The 21,490-nt window shown below is 40.3% G+C and overlaps 1 protein-coding gene across 2 annotated transcripts in view; it reads left to right on the forward strand.

Annotated features, from left to right (window-relative positions):
* LOC118313099 (zeta-sarcoglycan) overlaps positions 1 to 21,490 on the forward strand; it is a 274,953-nt gene that overhangs the window by 242,669 nt on the left and 10,794 nt on the right. For both annotated transcript variants that reach the window (XM_035638350.2, XM_035638349.2), the window contains exon 7: positions 10,543 to 10,666. In XM_035638350.2, the coding sequence (XP_035494243.1) occupies positions 10,543 to 10,666 (124 nt within the window). The remainder of the gene's footprint in view (positions 1 to 10,542; positions 10,667 to 21,490) is intronic.

Below are 21,490 nucleotides of genomic sequence, written 5' to 3' on the forward strand. Positions count from 1 at the left end.
GACTGTCTCAAATGTAGTAGTACTCATGTAGTACATGTTATACCCATGTAAAACAGTATGTACACAGTCAAACGCCGTGGCAGAGAGCTACCTTTGCATGTCAGAAGTGTTCATAGTTTTGCATTCAACTTTTTGAAAGTTTTGAGTGCACCAGGTTGGCATACTTGTCAGTGTAAATGCACTATGTATGTGATGTTTGGTGTCAGTTAAATCTCTTAAATGTGTGCCTGCTATAAACATTATGGTAACATGATACTGTTGATGGCCTCTTAATCTTTTCTTGTGCAACAAAGTGCTCCAAAAAGTTATTGATCCCTAGTGAAGTGATATTTGTTTGTTGAACTGGTTCACAAAGCTTTGGAATGCAGCCTCAGTAAACTGTATACATTGTTGCTCTGCCATTGTTAGTCTATGTTGATTGTTGTTTATCTTTGTGAGTTATTATTTATCGGCTGCTGTTGGATCATGATGTTGTACACATCTTGAGGGGGAATATGTGAAAACAACAACACCCAGTTAATATTCAACAGCCTTGCCATCTTGCCATGCATCTGTTCCTTGTGTGTGTGTGTGTGTGTGTGTGTATCATACCTCTGGGGACACATTTCAGAGTAAAGACAAGCTTTTTGGGGATTGGGTAAAAAAACTGCTATTTGGTTAAAGGGTTAAGGTTAGTGTTGGGGAAGGGCAAGGGGTGGGGAAGTCTAGATTAAATAAATACAAGTCACTAATGTCCCCAAAAGTGAGCTGTGACAAGATTTGTGTATTGTGTGTGTCAGAGCTCAGCTGTTGTGTCTTTCTGTGTGTGGGTTGCAGAGATTGTCGGGAGATAATATCAGATATTGCAACAGAGCCAAATGTCCCAATGTGGATAAAGACTATTACAAATGGCTAGAGGCTGTTTTGGCTAGACACTGAAATCACAGCAGATAAATAACATTAGAAAACACACTTAAAGACACACTAACAGAAACTCAAACTCCTCATGTGCATACACACAGACGTGCTCCTAATCGAAATGTAATGTGTTCTAGAGTATCATGACAAATGAAATGCATACTATGTGTTCATTCAAGGTGATGCTTTACTTGACTTTGTGGATATAAACAGGCACAGCGTTGCAGCAAGTCTACGATCCTGCTCCTTTGTTGTTTCAATTTTAACTTTACTTTAATTCCAGGTTTCAAGGCCTAACAACCTCTAACTGTTATGTATGCCAAAGAATGGAAGTTGCATTTTTTTTTTCTGGGGAAATTTATTTTCTTTATAATTTGTGAAAAGGACAGTTTCCTTTTCTATTTGTGAAAATAACCCACACTATTAGCAGATGTTTGTACTTTATTCGATGTATGAAAAACAATCAATATTCATATAGCCTTGTCAAAGGTCATATTTTTGGACTGATGAGATACAGAGATAAAGAGGAGATGGAGCTGAAGAGAGGGTGGAATAGAAAAAAGGAGACCAAAAAAAATGGCTCTATTCAAATACGGCCATACATGAAAAGAGAGACTGAGATGAAGGGAGGTGAAAATGAAAACAAAAAAAATTAATAGAGAAAGATAACCTGGTCATGAGATGTTACATTTTTACCAGCAGGACTTCTCTCTTTGTTCGTTGTCAGCGGAGAGAAAGAGCAAGGCACAGCCAGAAGCCACGCAGGAGGCGAGGGACCGGCAGGGCAAATGAGAGAAACACAGATAGGATGACTGTAGGAGGCCAGGCAATGAGGCAGAGCAGGAGAGAAAAGCAAGAAGTTCATCGTATGATTGTGTTTGTCTCTGCTTAGACTTTTTTTTGTTCCTTTAGAACACTCTCTCTCTCCTTTTCTTGGTTTCCCCTGCTAATCTCTTCCCCATACCGTTTCTCCTGATTCCCTTTTCTGTCTCTTTGTGTTTTCTTTTTTTACCCTCTTCTCTCTCTGCCCAATAATGGAACAGTTTTAAATGCCCTATATTATTACTTCTGCCAAGGAGTTCATGTTTTCATGGCTGTTTTGGTTGTCTGTCCGTCTGTTTGTTTGTTCGTTAGCAGGACTACGCAAATTCTACTGAACCAACTTACATGACATTTTGTGGAGGGGTAGGGCGGGCATGACCCAGGGAAGAATCCATGACATTTTTGGGCACATCACACATCACATAAATGGGCAGTCACGTCAGAAATGTCATGATAGGGCATTAGCCTCTGTGGAGGTATGATCTTCTAACTGATCCATGAATGGATTCCTTCTCTGTTGATGTACTCTTTGATGTTGACTCTGCAAGTCACCTATGTTCAAACTATGTATTGTTAAATAATATCTTTATTTGATCAGACTTATACAAAAATTATATTTTCACTGTTGTTCACCATAGGTAAACATCAGACTCAAAGAAAACAGCTAGACATGTCACCCTTCATCTTACACTAAAAAAAAAATGTTTTCACCTTTTCTGCTTAGGCCAATAATCACTTGCACTTAAGAATACCAAATGTATTAATTTGCATTTTATTTATTTTTAATTTTTAATTGACTGAGTAATTGACATCAAGAGGAGGGGAGGTTCCTGCATCCTAGGCTGCAGATTGTTGAAAATGGCCTAATAATTAATATAACAGTAATACAACATATATATAGATGAACAGGAAATACATAAAACAAAATTTCTCATGAAATACAGTAACTTGTTGTCACTGCAACTTCGGTACATATCTGATAAGATGGAATAATGCACAAATTGCACCAAAAGATTATTTCCTTTTTCATAATATAAACACAAAGAGCAGCAGTGCTCCTTTTTTTTTTTTTTTTCCTTTTTTTTTTAAAAATTAAATTAGAAATGTAGGTTTAGGCGCCTTCCCCAGGGGCACTTTAACAGTATTTATGCGGGCAGAGTGACATTCACAATCTCATTTCCCAACATATGTTCTTCCATCTGTATGACCAGTAACCTGAACAGCTAAAGATGTACAACTGCAGGTACATCTCTAACCGTAAATTTTTTGATGAGGATACACTGTTCCTTCTGGGTTTTTTTTTTTTTTTCTGTTGTGTTAATCCTGGTATCTTCTGCGGTGGCATAATTTATCGAATTATCTTGAGCACTCTGTTTGTTCTTTTCCTATCCTTCTCTATGCCACTGTAAATACCCACCTTCCCCACAGGGATCATAACAGTTTCATCCAGTCTTTAGAAAAGGACAAATTAGTACAAATCTCAAAGCATATTAAATAAAAGGACAGCAATACAATCGCCAAAGAGGTCATTAATGCAGCAAGGCCCTGTTTCAAATAAATAGCTTCATATCTGACTTCTTACACCTGAAAATGGTTTGTTTATCAAGTTTCTGCAGACTGCCCCTTATCACATCATCATAAAAGCTATATTGCATCACAGAAGGCATGGACTGCAGATGAAGTCAACATACATACTCCAGAGGCTGAGCTCACTGTATTGTCTTTTGCCTTTGTGAGGGAACTAAGTTCTGCTTAGTTTTTCTCCAGCTTTAGTTGCTCTGCTCAGAAGTGTCTTCTGATGGGCTCTGCTCTAAGGAATACTGAGACAACACTTATGAAGCAAAGCACAGACTGTCCCGCAGTTTTCCTGACCTCATATCTGCAACTGAGAGCAAAGCACATACACATATAGACCTATGCGTGTTCGTTTACATCTGTTAGAATGTAAGTGTTTCGAAAAGCAAGGAACTGTTTTCCTGTTTTCCCAGTTTGTCATTATTTTCTTCTGTTTGAAAGCAGCAAGCAATGGTTCATATTTGTGTTGAAATAGCTCCTTTTGTTGTGGAACAAATAGGTTTATGGCCTTCAAAATATGTAGATATGCTGTAGGGCTGCAGCATACACAAGAAAAGCAGGTTTTACTTTAGATGGTAAACGTTTTGTGAGACTTGTACCGTCATGGAGATGTATTTATGTTTCTTTTTTATGTCTAAAAAAAGACTAAAGTCCAAAAGGCACAAAAGTACAAATCATTTGTAAAACACACACACACACACACACACACACACACACACACACAACAATTAGTATGATTAGACTGAAACAAATAATTAGAAATGCAGATTGATTGTTTTACAAACTCTTTTCTAGCAAACCACAGTCAATGAAAATGGATGGAATGGCGGATTTGTTGAGGAGTGAGGCCAGTTTTTCACTAATGATTAAATTATCAGCTTGGTGCCCCATCAGAAGCACAAAGGCATGAAATTGCTTGACACTTTTTCTCCCTGCGCACTCTGCCATCGCCCATTTTCCTGGCTACATTTCTCAGTAAGGAGGATAGCGAGAACTGCTGAAAGTTGTTTTAGAAGTACCTCATGGATTTGTCAAGCATCGTGTTGTGTAAATGCGGACAGCCAGGACACTGAACATCATGCAAGAAGAGCTGTGCAAGCACACTGTAGTGTGCAATAAAATGTTTGCAAGTCAACATAGTATCTTAAAATATATATTTTGTATATGAATACACACGCTTCAGTGATCTTAAGCTCCTCCAACAAACACCTGCACAGACAAATTTATGTTTAGTACTCTTGCTGGCGCACACAAACATACTTTTTTTTTTCCACAAAGACAAACCTTTAATGTGACTTGACTCTCCCCTGTCACTCCTCAGTAACTCTGCAGGGACATTTATAACTTTTAAAAACAGCCCAGGGCTTTCTTCATTCAATTTTTGATCCTACACTTACAGGATTCATGGGGCGATTTAAACCCCGCTGCAACACCCTCACTCACCCATACACAGACTCACTGCAAAAATAAGGAGGATTCTTTTTTTCCCTGCATTCTGTCTCAATCTAATTCCAAAGACTTTCTATTATCCTGTCGTCAGTCTTGTCTGAATGCATCGCTCAGAACCACGTTTTGTAAAGTGCTTCTTGGACAGGGTTGGAAGGGGCACAGAGCAGATGAGGGAGCGTTTAGTGTGAAAAGGTTAAAGGTTTCCGTCCCAAATGGCAATGTGGCGATAAGGTGGTGTGGCCTTCAGTGATTCTGATGAGGAAAAGGGCAGGATGAATGTCAGCCAAGTCTGCTGGGAAATATAAATCATACTAAGAAGCCCGTATTTGAACATTTCCTGCAATATGTTCTGCACAACTTCTCAGGCTGCTTCCGAAAAATTCACCAAATGAACTCATTTCTTTTGAAAGACGGCAGTTTAATCTCACAGCCATAGGATCTATAACTTCAATGGGAAGTTTCATCTAGTCAGCCCTAATGCAAAACCGACTTCATGTTTTCTGTTTTTGGCAGAATGTTGCTCATGAGTTGGAGTCAGAGATTCCTTGTATCACTGAAATTAAGTTTCATGAACAACTAAGGTAAGGTGAACTTGGACTTTGTGCTGTTCGCCACTTTGGTAAAGCCATGCCTCACTTGTTAGGCAATGGCAGAACAGAAACTCAGTAGTTTCTCAGAGTCAAATAGTTGGCATTGACTTTTAAGAATTCAAACTGGTAATGAGGATTTGATGAATTTGAAGAAATTCAGGACATGTATAAACTACCAAATACTTCATCCAATCTTGAGCTGACTTTGAAACATCAGGGACCAAGCTGATGTCATGGTTTTTTGTTATTTATTTAAAATGTCACAAACCCATCCATTATCTATACCAATCCCAGCTGACATTGGGCAGTGGGCGGGGAACGTCCTGGAAAGGTCGTCAGCCTATCACAGGGCCAACATACAGAGACAAACAATGATAATAATTATAATAAATTGCATTTATAGAGCACTTTTCATTGCTAAAAGCAATCTCAAATTGGGTTAGGGGTTAAGGTTAGGGGGAGGAAGCTCGAGTACCCAGAGGGAACCAAAGCTTACACAGGGAGTGTACAGAAAACCCCTGGTTGTTTTTTGTCCGAAGATGGATCCGAATCAGGCACCTTCTTGCTGTGAGGCAACAGTGTTAACCACCACATCATTGTGGAGCCCCTGTCACCCTATATATGTTTGTCACAAATCTGAGTCATGAGATCCTGGGATGCAGGAGAATAATTCAAATGGACCATTTGAGCTTGGAGAAAGTAAGAAATCACTGGTATGATAAATGAATGGTGGCTGAATTCCATTTAGCTGTTTTGGAGTCCTGGAATTGTGCATGCTGACTCACTGTCACACAGCCATGGCTGACTGACACGCCTGGCTAGAACAGAACCAGTGTTAATGTTATTAGTAACAACTTTTCCTACAATGACTTAAGTTCCGCTCTTTTTACAGTCCAGAAATGGTGGGAGCTGTGAACAGAATATAATCTCTGAATACAGATCCAGTTTTGCATACACAGAATTGAGGCAATGGCTATTTCTAGGAATGTTCAATACAAAATTTATGATGGAATCATGTTTTATCATTGTCCCTCTTATCTTGTCAGTTTGGAAAAATATGGACACTGTATGAAATGGCCTTATCGTGACTGAAGGTCAAAACAGATCAATGAAGTAGAGAAGTGGCCTGGGGATTGTTGGCGAGAGAGAGAGAGAGAGAGAGAGGAATAATGGTAGAATTGGAAGCAGAGAGGTATGTGTGTTTGTGTGTGTGTGTGTGGGGGGGGGGGTCTAAAATAATAATCAATCGCAAAGATAATGTCTAAGCTGCAGATTCCTGCTATCTGCATCATAAAAACGCACAAACCCACATGGGTCTGACAAGACATTTCATATTATGTACCATAATAGTATGTGGCGCATTTACTATAAAAATATCCACCAAAACGTAATGTTGCTCCAAACAATGTATACTTGTTTGTAATGCAAATCATTTTGTTTTCATGATCAAATGTGTTGTTAGAGGTTAAATTACAAGGATTGTTATTCAATTAAAATAATTGTATGTTTTGACAGAGAGAAAAAGAAGGGACATTATGACAGGTATTCTATTCAATTTTCAATTAATAACATAGTTATATAGTTTATAGTTTACAAAGTTTATTAAAATAAAGTAGAGGCTTAATAATCATGAAACTAGAGTCAGTAGAAAAACATATTCTGATTTTTTTTTCTATGACACTTGAAATTTTGCTCACAGCTGACGATGCATATCAGAGCACAAACCAAGCCATGAGATCGAGAGCTGAGGGACAGGATTGTGTCGCGGCACGTCCTCTGGAGTTTGCGACTAAAGCACCTAAAGGACTCTGAAGACTCCGAGAAACAGGATTCTCTGGTCTGAGGAAACCTGTCACTCATCACCTGACCGTTTTCATCCCAACAGTGAAGCATTGTGGTGGCAGCATCATGCTGTGGGGGACAGGGAGACGGATCAGGTTTGCAGGAAATATGAACCGAGCAAAGTACAGAAATATCATCCATGAAACCTTGTCCAGATTGCTCAGGACCACAGACTGTGAAGAGGGTTATCTTGCAACATGACAATGACCCTAAGCACACAGCCAAGACAAAGCCAAAGTGGCTTCGGGACAATTCTGTCAATGTCCTTCAGTGGCTGAAATGTCGCTGTCCACTGACAGCCCCCATCCAACCTGACAGAGTTTGAGATGATCTGCAGAGAATTATGGCAGGAAATCCCCAAATCCAAGAAGACTCAAGACTGTAATTGCTGCCAAAGGTGCTCTGGGTACTGCCGTTTTTTTATCAGCTTAAAATGATCCCAAACTTTGGACACTTTGTCATTTTCTTCTGCCTGTTTCGTTTTTTGGAATCCATAATTGTAATCCGCGCCGACTGTCAACAGCAGAAGCCCGATGTGCGACCGCAACACAGTGAGCGGTGCAACGTTAGTTACGTTGATTAAACGAAGCGTCGTGGCAAATAGTTTTGCCTCAATGATTTTTAGTAATCGAATTATTGTAGGTAGATGAGGGAAACAAAATTTGATTTGAACAATTTTAGCATTGGGCTGCAACATAATGAAATGGAAAAAAAGTGAAAGGGTCTGAAGAATTTCTGAATGCTCAGTATGTACTGTATGTGCCTGTCCATTGGAGCTTGTTGGAGCCTGCAGCAGTGTCACTGTAATTGCCTCAGCTGTCAAACCACCTGAAGGTCCTCACTGCTGTTGACTAGACTGGCAACCTCCAACACCCCATTACACATGCTAAACTATAGGATGATGACTAATAGAACAGGGTTTTCTGTTTTCATCCCTTCCCACTGTCTTTTCATCTCTTGTCCTCCTGTCTGTCTGTCTCTTAGTTTCTCCTCTTCCTAACCTCTGCTGCAACACATGCTCTGTTTTTGCAGATCATTAAGTCAGGCCCAATGTTTGTCTTCCTCCAACACTTCTTAGATTGCTCGGATGCTGAACATTGCACAGCTGCAAACCTTTCTTCACCTTTAATCCACCTCATGACTCCTCTATCTCCAATACCTGCAATCGAGAATAAACACCACAGGTAGCTCTTAGAAACAACAAACTCAGACGTGTTGACAGAAGAAATGGTTTGATTTGTAAACCTATCTGTTCCAAAAAAAAGGACATTTTTTGCTCCTGAGACTTTTACTGATTGTAAAAGCCAAAATAGCTAAAACAACTAAGCACTGGTGAAACATGGACATGTCCACTTGTCAAATAGAAAGGCACTCGGAGAGCTCATATGAACATCAAGGCTGATTGGCCACTTTATTGCCATACTGCATGTATTAAGAAAGTGAAAAGAAATGTCTGGATCTGCCCTAAAATGTCAAGGGTTCTTCTTTGGGTCATTCCCCACCCCTCCACAAAATTTGGAAATGAATTCAATCGTTGTTGAGTAGTTGTGGTGACTTGCAAGCAGACAGACAAACAAAAAGTACACAGCTCTGATATGGACCCATAAACTCCCTCTTCCACTTAAACAAGAGTAGCCAATTAGTTAGTGCTGAGATGACTACATTCTGATGCAAACCAGACTTTATCTTCACTTTAGTGATCTGCTCTTCTTCAGCCTATTTTCACTTGGCAGAAAAATGTCTAAAATCTGGCAAATTAACATTTGAAATGGAATTAACTCGCTATAGAAGAAAAGGAGCAATGTTGAAAAATAAATGTCTCCTGAAGTGCGTGTTCATTACTTGGGTGCAACCAAACATGGAAAAACACTGCCAAGGGAGCTTTTCTCTGTCTGCTAATGTTTCGCTCTTCACATTGAAACCGTGAAATGTAGAATTATTTTTTGCCAAAGTACCTGTGAGGAGGGTACACAATGTCTCCATTCTAGGGAGTGTAGTAAAGTGAAAAAAGGGAGCTCTGTATGATCACTCCCATCCAAAATGCTTTGGGCTATGGTACTAATGTTTGTTTATGTCTCTATTTTTTGGCCACAGACCGGCCACAATCCCGTTCTGTGGGAGTTTAGTTAATATACCATTGACTTGTATGATTTATCCCTTCAACCTCTCAGTTGGAATTGGGAGATGAACCTTCCAAAATGCCCTTGAGCAAAGCATGTCTGGAAAAGTGCCCTGAAAGCAAACTTGTTTTTTTCCCCTTATATGATCCTTTTGTGAGTGTGGTTTAATGTGTTGTTCACCCTTCATAAATTGAAAATGGTCTGCTTTGCCGATAGCGCTCTTTATTTCATTTCATTGCCAACACCCCCTTTAGCAAAAAGCCCTATGCTAATCTAACTCCACCAAGCTGTTTAATCATCTATTATTGTTTTCAACTTTGACTCACAGACTTAGCTATTGAGCCCTTATGCTCCGAGGAGAGTGACGACCAGCAGAGCACAACCTGGAACAGTTCTCTGTAACCATTGTCCACTTCTGCTGCCATAGCGGTTCATGAAATGTTTGTTTTTATAGGGACAAGTATATAACATTGACCAATGACACACACCACAGCATTTACAGCTTGCAATGCCTGCCCTTTGATATAGGTTTTTATACAACACATACAGAGGAATAAAACACAAGCAACGATACAATAAAAATACTATTAGAAAGTGTGTAATGCATTGTAAAAATGTATTGATCCCCTCCCGTAACAAAAAAGTACAGTATGTCCTAAGATGTATTTATTTTTTCCTTTTCGATGCTTCTTGAGTCTCTGAGCCTAAAACTCTTAAGTGCATGGCTATAGTTGTAAAACAATTGAATCGCTCTATTATATATCACCCAGACACTATTACTGTAGACTGTGGTGGTAAGCAAATTTTGCTGACTGTCCAACAATATTCAGCAAGTTCAAAAAGGCACTGTAACGTGTTTCATACAAAAACAGCACAGTGTCTTCAGTTGTGGATTCAAAAGGCAGCATGATATTTAATGTTTTTCGTCATGCAATTCCAGGGTGTTTTACTCCGTGGTGGTCTTTAAAAAAGACCAAACCTTTAATCATCGAGTGCTGAGTTTCCTTTTGTTACGTTAGCTTTACCAGCACGACCATAGTTTTGTACTGCTTTTGATTGGGCAGCCGGGGGATTGAGAGCCTTGTTCACAGTCTATTCATTATTGATCCTGTACTAATAGTCTAATGGCGGCTGAAGCACAAGGCTAAAACAACCCTGTTTTTTCATACCGATGAACTGTGCATGTGCGTGCATCCGCTGTTACCACTGCTGCCAGCATCACTCAAGTTTGTTATAATGCTTCTCAGGTTGGAGTCCCCGACTCGGACCCTTACCCTTGAGGCCCCCAGAGGTGTCGAGGTCAACGCAGGAGTGGGAGACTTCACAGCGTCGTGTAGGAAAGACCTTCTGCTGCAGTCCTCAGAGGGAGAGGTGTGTGAGTTTGCTTTGTTTGGCTGTGTGTTTTGTATGTTGGAGAATGGAATTCATACGTGCATGTGTCTGTGTGTTTGTGTCGAGTGTTTGTGAGAATGTATGGTTGAGAAAAGCTGACAAAGACACAAACAATACCTGTGCGTGTGTGTGTGCGAACTTTGTCTATAGTGTTGGACCAACTTCATTAAAGTACCTTATTAGGCTAATGAGCGTCATCAATCCGGGCGACCTTGTCCTCCTTTTCTCTCCTCTTCTCAACACTCCCTTCTTCCCCTCTTCCATTTGGGAGAAGTGACTTCATTAAAGCTGGTTTGATGAGGTTCCCTGTCAGTGCGTGTGCGTGTGGGTGTGCGTGTGTGTGTGTGTGTGTGTGTGTGTGTGTGTGTGTGTGTATCATGCCATGTCCTGCTATCTCACTGTCAAGCCCTTTGCATTGCAGCCCGCCATGTTCTGTGAGCAACGAAGCAGACTTAGCCATTATCGGTGTGTGTGTGTGTGTGTGTGTGTGTGTGTGTGTGTGTGTGTGTGTGTGTGTGTGTGTGTGTGTGTGTGTGTGTGTGTGTGTGCGTGCGTGCGTGCGTGCGTGCGTGCGTGCGTGCGTGCGTGCGTGCGTGCGTGCGTGCGTGCGTGCGTGCGTGCGTGTGCGCGTGCATGCGCATGCCCACCCATCAACCTGGCATGTTGCATGTCCACTGGAGCAGTGTGTCATTAACTCAGTAATTAACAGAAAAAAAATTAAATGGGCCCCTCTTGTTCATCGCACTCACTGTCATTGTCAGTCACACACACTGTCCTCTATCACAAATGCACACACTCTCATTCTCATACACAGCCATACATAAACCCACAATCACACTTATACACACACACACACACCCACGCACACACACACACACACGCGCGCGTTTGTTTCACTCAATGGGGACAAGTAATTGACATTCACCAAGCATTTACCCAAACCCCACCCATCACAACTGTATCTCCTACCCTAACCTTAAACCTAGACCATGCCTTAACCCCTCAAAAAGTGGTCTAGATCCAGGGGGTCCACAGTTTTTTGTTGAGTGACAACAGTTGCTCTGAGTGGGTGTGTATTCTGTTAAAAGTCCCCACCAGGTCTTGAAGACAAATACACAAACACACATATTGATAACAGAAGGCTCTGAAAACAACAGTAAAAGTTTGATGATCCTTGTCTAAACTCATTTCTCATTTCCTTTCCTCTATCACCCTTTGTTTTGTTTTTTAGCTTCTTATGCACTTCTAGTTTCTCTCTCTTCATCTTCTTATCTTTCTCTGCCTCATCTTTTCTGTTTTCCCCTGGGCTTTTGAGAATTTTTGTTTATTTTTTGAAAAGTTCTCTGCCTTAAATTTAATATTAAATATATGCACACAAAAAAATGTAAAGAACTGTAGCAAAAATACCATACAATCACATACTAGTGATACTAAAGGTGGACTGATATACAATAACTAAGCTTATTGATTTTAATTTGACGGTTATCTTTTAAAGGTATTATGCAGATCTTATTCACGTTACTGTAATGACTGAGGCAAAAGCGCTTTAGCTCTTTTGTAAAAACTAAATGACTGAGGAGTGAAACAGTGACAAGAACACTTTTTACCTCCACTCATGGCCATGAATTACTCCAGAACCTTGAAGCTGAGTTTTTATGAACCAGATCATATCCACAGTATTAAGGTTTTTACAGCCAAAAATGTTCTCATGCTATAAAATGCTTTGCGGGGATGTCAAAGATCTATGGATATCAACGTATCTCAGATCAAGATCAAAATATAACTGGTATAGAGCAGTCCATAAGGCTGTCAAAGGGAACAAATAATTCAACTGAGCATTTGAGCACACAACTGAGTTCTCCATGCCCTGGTGTCTTCACACATGCACACAGGCATGTGTCTAGCTACTTTTTGTGTGTTATCCTTTTCCTAGACTAGTAACATGTGATGTTTATCCTCGCAGGATTACAGGCAGGTCTATAGGAGGCAAGGAGAGTCCACAAGCACTGACATCCCTAGGCTCATTTCCAGTGTGCGAGTGCTGTCTTCCAGTGAAACATTTGATTTTATCCAATTCTTTTGGTCTATGTGATGCACTCCCCTGATGGGGAACAGACATCCAATCACCTGCCCAGCAGTGCACATGACGTGTTAAAGTGTGTCCTTGAGCCAAGCACAAGGGCTGAGCAATAGAAAGAGGCTGAGGCTGCTGTTGCAATTTACGGTTTTTGATTGTAAAGTGTTTGAACCGAGTGTAAAGGCAACACATTATTTTAGCAAGGCCCTTTGCCTACTATTTAAACTCTAATTAAATCCTCTAACATTTACTATGTCTCTCCTCTCTGTCCTACATCTCTCTCCCCTCTGCTCCCCTACTTTATACTTCCTTCCCTGACTTCCGTCTCACTATCTCTACGATCCTCCTTTCCATTCCTCTCTGTTTTTGTTTTACTTTCTCCTGTTACACCTTCTTCTCCTCCTCCCTCTTCCTCTCAGCCTCTTAGTCCTTCATCTCTAAGTAACACAGCCTATCTAATTAGCTTTCCACTGCCAGGGTTATACATCACTGTGGCTGTCACTTCACAGGGTAAAGGGAGGGAAGGGACTGGGTATTATAATTTTTACCTCTTTTCTGTCAGCTTTCTTTCCCTCTGTTTCATGAGTTTGTTTGTCTCTTTCCACTCTCTGTTCAACCATTCTCTCTCTACCCCCTTTCTCTCTCTCTGTCTTTCTTGCTCTTTTCCCTGTCATACTTGGATAAGTGGATGTCTTCCTATTGATGGCGAACAATAGCGTTTAACAGAGTGTTACAATGATTGCGCTGTGGGTCTTTGGCAAGGCTTTATACAGTGAAAGGCTTGAGAAAATAAAGGACCTGTGGGGCACTGCTGCTCAGCCTCTTCACCTTTTACTTCAGCACCCAAAAAAAAGGGGGAAAAAACTCTTTTTCACTACGATACAACTTTATAAATGCCAAAGGAAGCCTTATCAACAGCCTGTGTACAAGTGTTTTGGAAGGCCCATGTCATTACAGTGGGGAAATGTGGGAGATTGAGAGTTACATTGTTTGAAGAGTATCTGGGAGATCAAACAGGCAAAATAATAAAGAAATGAAGAATGTAGACATTTAAATATAACCTCTATTCGGAGAAAGGGTTGGGGACAGGATATATGCCCCAAAAGATAATTATTGTAGTGCTACAATAGGGGGATACATTTTCTGTGTCAACCATTCTTTAAAATACTCACCAGGCTGACCAAAAAAAATACTGTAGAATCTGCAATTCAAACAGGCTGTGTTTTGGAGAATTGCCACCAGGTAGCACCAATTTTGTATGTGGGTTGTTTTATGTCTCTAGTTGGTTTGGAATTTTGCTGGATGGCAAGATGATCCACCATAGCTCTGTTATGCCGAGCAGCTTCTGCAAGGTTAGGAAATGTACCTTTAAATTTCTCCAAAGAATGGTAAAAAACAAAAGTAAAGTTTGATACCAGTGCATTGCTCTAAGGGAAATGTATACTCTTTTAATTTCTGTGACTGTCTTCCAGCAGGGCATATGATTCATCATTTATTTATTTCAATGAAGCCCTATCAGCTCTAAATTGACCCTGACCTTTGACCTTTTTGCACAGGACAGTAGAAGAAATGTGTGATTCCCCACAGGGTCAGTTAAAGACGGACAGACACATTTTAAAATTTAGTCAAATTCATTGATATATCCATCTGAAGCTGACTAATTGTTGTCAAGCTGCATCAGTCAATAAGAAACCCGACAAACACTTGCCTTTTCAGACCCCAAATAGGAAGAATACTGTAAATTTACTAAATATAATTAAACTTCACAAGTTTCCAAAATGGGCTGTATTTGAATGAAACTTAAAAATTGTATTTTGCTTAAATTCACAAGTTCATAACTACTTAACAACAGCTCACACCAAACAATCTCCACCTCAGTCGGTCACCTTAAGTTATCCATTAGATGAAATATAATTTTATATTTGTGTTACTAATTAATTTGCTTCTCACCTTCTCACCATAATCCCAACAGCTTATGTCCCCTGATGTTTCACTTGTAGCCTCTTATTCAGATGCTTATTCATGAACTAAACTTTAATCTGAATTTGCTGGCGTACAGGCAGAGAAGCATCATTACAGTCAGATCACCACTGTCTCATTTCGTTCCTCCCCGTGCTGGCTTTTTCTTTTTCCTCTAGACATCAAACTATACCCCTAAACCATGTTATGACTGTAGAACACTTTAAATTGTGTTATTTTAACTCAAAAATGCTGATAAGTACACATGAACAACAGTGCTTTCTAGTTTTTGTCTTTTATTCTGTTAAATTAAAAGGAAACTCAATGATAAAGAAATGTCACTAAAAGTAATACAAACAGTGAGGAACATGTAGAAAGCACAATACTCCTCCCCTGTAACCTGTCTTACATACTGTACATCGGGCAAAAACACCACGTAACTGCATCTTTGTGTAGCAGAAGAATTCCCTTTCTCTATGCCAACCCAACAACTCACATACATCCTTTAAAAGAAGTTTATCCAGATAGCATTCCGTTTCATCCGTTCCCATACAAGCTTTTCCCAACTGCTGACACCATCAAATGAACAAAGGAGAGTGGATGAAGGGAGGATGGAAGGAGGATCGGATGAGTAGGGGGTGCGGGAGGATGGCAGAAAATAGATGTTTCTGTCGATTTTGCAGTAGAAAATAAAGGCATGCAGGACAGCAAGGCTTAAAGCCAAATCAATGTTGTCAGCAGCTGGCACTTAAGAAGGGGCCATTAAAGTTTAAAAAGTTTGGAAAGCAGTGCTGGAATTAGGGCCAAATGGGTTAGAGGTAGGGGAGCGCTGGCTTCCATTAAAATCAAAGCCAACAAGAGTTGACAGATCCTCTCAGGATTCCTGTAGTCCTTCCACCTTTTTTATCAACTCCCTCCCTCTCTCTCTCTCTCTCCCTTCCCCTTTCATTTATTTCTATCCCATATTCATTCACTCTATCTTTTTTGCTTGTTCATCCATTATCTCCCCTCGTCAATCTTGTTCTCTCTCTCTCACTGCCTCTGTACTCATTTCTTTGTTGATTAATTTTTTTACTTGAACTTTCAATCGATGTTTCCCTCCCTCTACTCGCCTCGCCATAATCTCGTCCACAGATCGTTTCGGCCGCTCTTGTGCAGCACTCATTTGTATCCTTTCTTTAAAGAAGAGAAGCTGTAGAAGAGACAACTCCACGTCTGAAATTAGACTTTCCTGCGAGCTGAAACCTGGAACCTGTGTTTGCTGAGTGTCAGTCACAAAAATTTAGAGAAATTAGTTTTAAAGATTTTGTAATTTGGCTGACTTAAATTGTATTTCATCTGATGGCACAGAGTGTCTGTTGCATTATAGCCTTAATATTATACAGGGTCCTTGTCACAGGGTTACAAATCAAATATTCTCTTCCTCAATACATGTATAGTGTCAGAGGGATATATTTGCATTGACGTGGAAAAGGTCCAGAGCAGTAGGATACGCTGGTGTACCAATTAGTGTGCAAAATGGTTATATTTTGATGTTTATTTTCTGTTTGTTTAGAGGCAGACAGCACAGCATTATTCTCTCCAGGGAGTGATGCTGCAACACGCTTAACAAATACTGTCTAAATGCCCTCGAGTAGGGCACATGAGTTCAAACAGTAGTGGTTTGTGGTTCTGTTGGGAGGCTCCTGCATGTGAATGTAAATCATAGGAGACCATTAGATGAAATGTGGTAGTAAGCGCTGGTGAAATTCACTCCTGAAAGCGCTGTATCCAGTCGAAAACATTTCTTCGGAGAGCTTTATTCATTTTTCATAATATGTAGTCTTCTCTCTAAATGCAACACTTGCAGGTTTTATGGTGACTTGCCCCTGTGGGTGCTAGCTGTTAGCCAGTTCACTTCAATTCAGACTTTATTAAGGACGCGGCTCATGGGGGACCAGTTAAAAAGGGGGACTATTCGGAAAAGCAATTTGTGAGCACTGGTTGCATGCAGATTGCAAATATTGTCAGCATAATTTCACACATTATTGTCGCTTGTAGAAAAGTTTGTAGGTTGCCCAAGGATCGACCATGCGTGAGTTGCATGTATGGAATTTGTTTTGATGAGTCAATTGTGTCAAAATGACCAAGAGGAAATGATGCAATTTGCAGCCTGCCTGTTGCACAGGAGGTGGAAATGAGTCTAGATATATTCTCTGTAGGTTACCCTCTAGACTACATAACGCACACCCATCTTCCCTGCTCAGGTTGCGACAATTTGTTGTTCAATTTTGGTTTGAAATAAGATAAGATAATCCTTTATTCGTCCCACAAGAGGAAAAGAAGAGGGGATGGTAAGGTACTTATATGTGCTGATAAAGGCATGCAGTGAGTGTAAATATAACAAGGTCTGCGTCGAAAAAATGCAGACATCAGATCAAAGTCCGCCTCATGCTTTTTCGTAAACAATCGAAAAAAAAACTATAGTAAATCAAATGCTGTAACATGCAAAATACAAGCATATAGAAATGAACTCTGAACATGGCACGCCTGCTTCTTTGAGTTCAGGATATGATATGCACAAAAACGGACTGCGGGGGGATCAAATCAGGTTAAAAGAAACTTCTCACAAAGTTGTGTTACCATGCAGTTTTATTGTTTGTTGACACAATGCGGAGGTTTATTAAGATGCTGTAGCCTGGAGGTGTTAGTTGTGTGGTACACTGGGACTAGCTTTCTTTTTTTCCCCCCTCTCAGTGCTTGTTGCTTTACCTGCGGTTATGGCAAAAGGAATTAAAATGCTGGCAGGGGGTAACTCCATGTCGTTCACCATGATGCTGTAGAAGCCATATGAACATACACATGAAATACGAACACATAAATAGATGCAACCAGCAGAGACACCTTGTCACACAAGGTCTCTCTCTAGAGCTTTTCTGTATACTTTTCATTTTGATCATGCTCTTCTTCTCTGATAGACTGCATCTTCATATATGAGTAACTTTATACTTTATTTTTAAGAGAGAGAGAGAGAGATCACGCCTACGTAGATACAGATGCCAAAAGCTGGGAGAAGTGGATCTTTTTTCAAAAGCTGTGATTAACATCAGAAAATTCATTAGCTTAGACTTCACACTGCCCGAGGCGATCATAATGAATGCTGGTGTGTGTGTGAGTGTGTGTATAAGTGCATTACTGTTACAGTCTCTTTTCTCATCTTAGCTGTGCCTCTTTGTGTGAATGCATTTGTCTGTGTCTGAATATGTGTGTGTAGAACGGACTAATATTGCTGTATGTCCCAGCTACATCTGGGTTACTACACTCTCACTCTCTCTCCAGCCTCTGTCATTTAGTCCATTGTCAGGTCCCATTCCAGCATCTGTCCATTCAACAAGCCTAATGGTCTGTGTAATACACTCAGATAGCTCCACAACCTCCCACCCATTTGTGTTGTTGGAGTGTTTGTGAGTGCAGGGGGGAGCAAGAAAGAGAAAGGAGGATGGGAGGCACTGTGAGCTGAGGCTATAGTGATCACAGAGGTTGAATTGTGTGTCTTCCTGTGCAGAATTCTGTGTGTTTGAGTGTTTGTGTTGGTGAAATTGGACTGCTGTTGTCCTTTCAACCTCTGTCACACTTCTCTCCCTGAACTCCTGACTTCCTTCCATCCTCTCACTCAAAGACTTCAAAGTTGACACTGTCGAAACCACTTTGGTTTCAAGTCAGTGTGATTTAAACTTCTGCAAGCTTTGAGTATGTGCAAAATTTATATCGAACTTGACAGCGCCGAAAAGATAGTCTAATAACATGAGCCGCACAAGCATCATCCAGGCAGTCATAACTAACATACAAACTGTTGCAAGCGCGAACCTCGTTCAGAAGGAGAATTTGGGAAGGAGCCTTGTTGCCTCCATGGAGAAAAACACTAGAGGACACATTCACTGTTTCTCTCTCTGGTCTGAGATGAAATTACAGACCTAGAAAACCACCCAACCAGTCATTTTTGTGCCTGTGATTTCTGTCAAGTTGGATAAGAGGGAGAAATTATTATCTTTGCAAGCCATGCACGCTCGACTGAAGGTGACAATTTGTTTATGCCAGCTGTTTTTGGTACAACCAGCTGTGAGGAGCATCATCATCAATACCATCTGATATCAGACACCTCGCAGAGTAGCAGTTCTAGCCATTTCATTAGAGAAGTTAGTGTGATATACTGTATGTGTTCAATAATTCATTATGGCCCTCGATGGATGTTATAAAAATTGAAATGGCCCTTGATAAGAAAACCCCTGGTCTAGCCTCTCTCCTCCTCCTCACACTCCCACCTCAACACATCCATACACTCCCCTCTACATCTGAACTACCCTCTCAGCACAATCCAATACAGTGTTGATTTTGTTAGCTTGTTTTAATTAGTCTACATGCTGTGTCAAATCCATGTTTATCATATGTAAACCTCATCTTATTCTTATATTAGCCAAAGGAAACTGTAACTGCTAGTTTTCGTCAGTGGAAACTGTTGACATGCAAATCTTTATTTTAGTCATCAGATTATATTGAACCTTTCAGTAAATCTAATCTAAAGCCAAAATCAATATCTGTTTGTCATTTTAGTCAAACTTAAGTCGCTCACTCCTCACTATGCTGTGCTCATAGTGTGCTGCTAACCGATAGCCCTGATGTGGCGTGCACGCTGCATTGAGAAGGAAAATCGTCCTTCTCCCCCCCCCCCCTCATTTTCACCAATGAAAATAGAGATTTTGGAAAAATGTTTAGTTTTTGAACAAAATTTTAGTCTGTAGTTAATGTTTGTTCCAATTCATCATATTCTCATCATAGAAACAAAGGTTGTTAGCAAGCAATGGTTTTCCATATTGGAAATAAAAACTGCTCCCACACTTTAACCCTTTATTCTCCTCTGCTGTCTTTCTCCCTCTACCTCCCTCTGCCTTTCATTCCAGGAAAAGTTCATCCTTTCATCAGCACCTTCCGCGCCTCTCTCACAGCTCATTCGCCTCCCACCCTCTTTCACACGTTCCTCAGCTGTGGCAAAGGAAATCATCCATGAAAATTTTTTTGACCCTCTATAATTGCTGCGCCCCGCATGTTTCCCATCTCCTTTTTTGCACAACTGATGTTGGATAGAGATTGGCTTTGACACACAAACACATTTGTATTGCACACTCACACAAACTCAGCCACCCACGCACATGGTACACTGTAAATGTGTAAGGGACAGACAGGAAGACGATTTTTTTTATTACATATACTGCAGTAGGTATGCAGAGAGTGGGCAAAATAACATATACGCCTTTAATGCAATAGCCCTGTTGCAAAGTGTGTATAGTGTTTTTAGACTAATTTGTTCTTATTGTTTTATTCATCCCCTGTAGGTTTTTTAATGTATGTGAAATATATTTTTAATCTACAAATATATATATACTCAAGTCAAGTAAACCCATCAACATGTTTGTTTGTTTTGGGGTATTTTTAGGATTTCACTTCACATAGAAAAAATCACATTCTTCTGTGTTTCACTTCACTGACTTTTACTTCTTCAGTTTAAACACCCTTTCATAGGATTCAAAATGTCAGCTCTTTTAACTATTTCCTGGGTGATTGCTTTCTCACAAATTAACATATTTTCTATTTAATAACTGGCATCCTTTACATGTGTGAAAACCATTTTTCTGGTATCAGTGAGTGTAATTATATGTATCCTCATTGATTAAATAATTTATTAAGTCTACGTTGTAATTGCTTTGATCGATAATTGAGGCAGGGAGTTGATTTCACTTTAATCACTGAAATCAGACAACTCTCCTTCCTCTTGTTCCACTCCCTCTTTCCATCCGTCCATCTATCTGCCCGTCCACCACCTTTCCTCTACTGTCCTTATTACCTGCTTCCTAGAACCCATCCATTTCTGTCTCACTCGTTTCATCCACTGTCCTCTCACCTTTCACCTCATTTCTGTTGATCTCTCCCTCACACCATCCCTCCTTGTAAGCCACAATTTCCACCTACTAATCTCCTCTTTACAATCTCATAATCATTATCCTCTTGTTCCCTTCTTGTTTGTCTCTCCAACCGTCTCTCCTCTTCATCCCTCCACACTCTGTTCCTCAGTTTGTTGCCGTGATGTTTCCAATGTTTTGGAACAGAAACCAGTAATTTCACTGGCATTTCCTCCTTCAAGCACACATCTCTCCTCATTCTGAATTCCCATTGCCATACCCAAATTCATTTTAGGATTTGTTGCTATGGCAAGCCGGCTGCTGGAATTAGATTTGGGTTATGTTGCCAACCGTGACTGAGTCCTTTCCTGTGTAAGGCTGTAACTGAGCCCTGGCAGCTTTCATTGGGGAGCCAAAGGGAAGATGACAGGTGTGCACCAGGGACCTGTTAAGGGATACCTTGACATTTAGAAATGTAGCGTGGTATTTTCCTTTGCCCATCACACACAGAGAGAAGTTCACAATATTCGTTTTTCTCTAACTCCTGAAATGTCCCATTGCCATTTTTACTATATATCATTAAAACCATTGGGCATGCAGTCTAATGAGTTGGCTGTACACAGTATAGCTTCAAAATGGCTTCGTATGATGCCTAGTTTTGTGGGTGGCAGGAGGAATAACTGATGTATATACACAAGACCTTTTCGGAATCTCGTGTGGAAACAAGACTATTATGTGGATAATACATTTTATCTATAAGAAAGCAGCTTGTTTATATCAAGACGACTAATCATTGAACAGCTCCAAAATAAATCTAATAATCCTATTTGTATC

Source organism: Scophthalmus maximus, chromosome 8 (genome assembly GCF_022379125.1).
Source record: "Scophthalmus maximus strain ysfricsl-2021 chromosome 8, ASM2237912v1, whole genome shotgun sequence".
Classification (NCBI taxonomy): Eukaryota; Metazoa; Chordata; class Actinopteri; order Pleuronectiformes; family Scophthalmidae; genus Scophthalmus; species Scophthalmus maximus.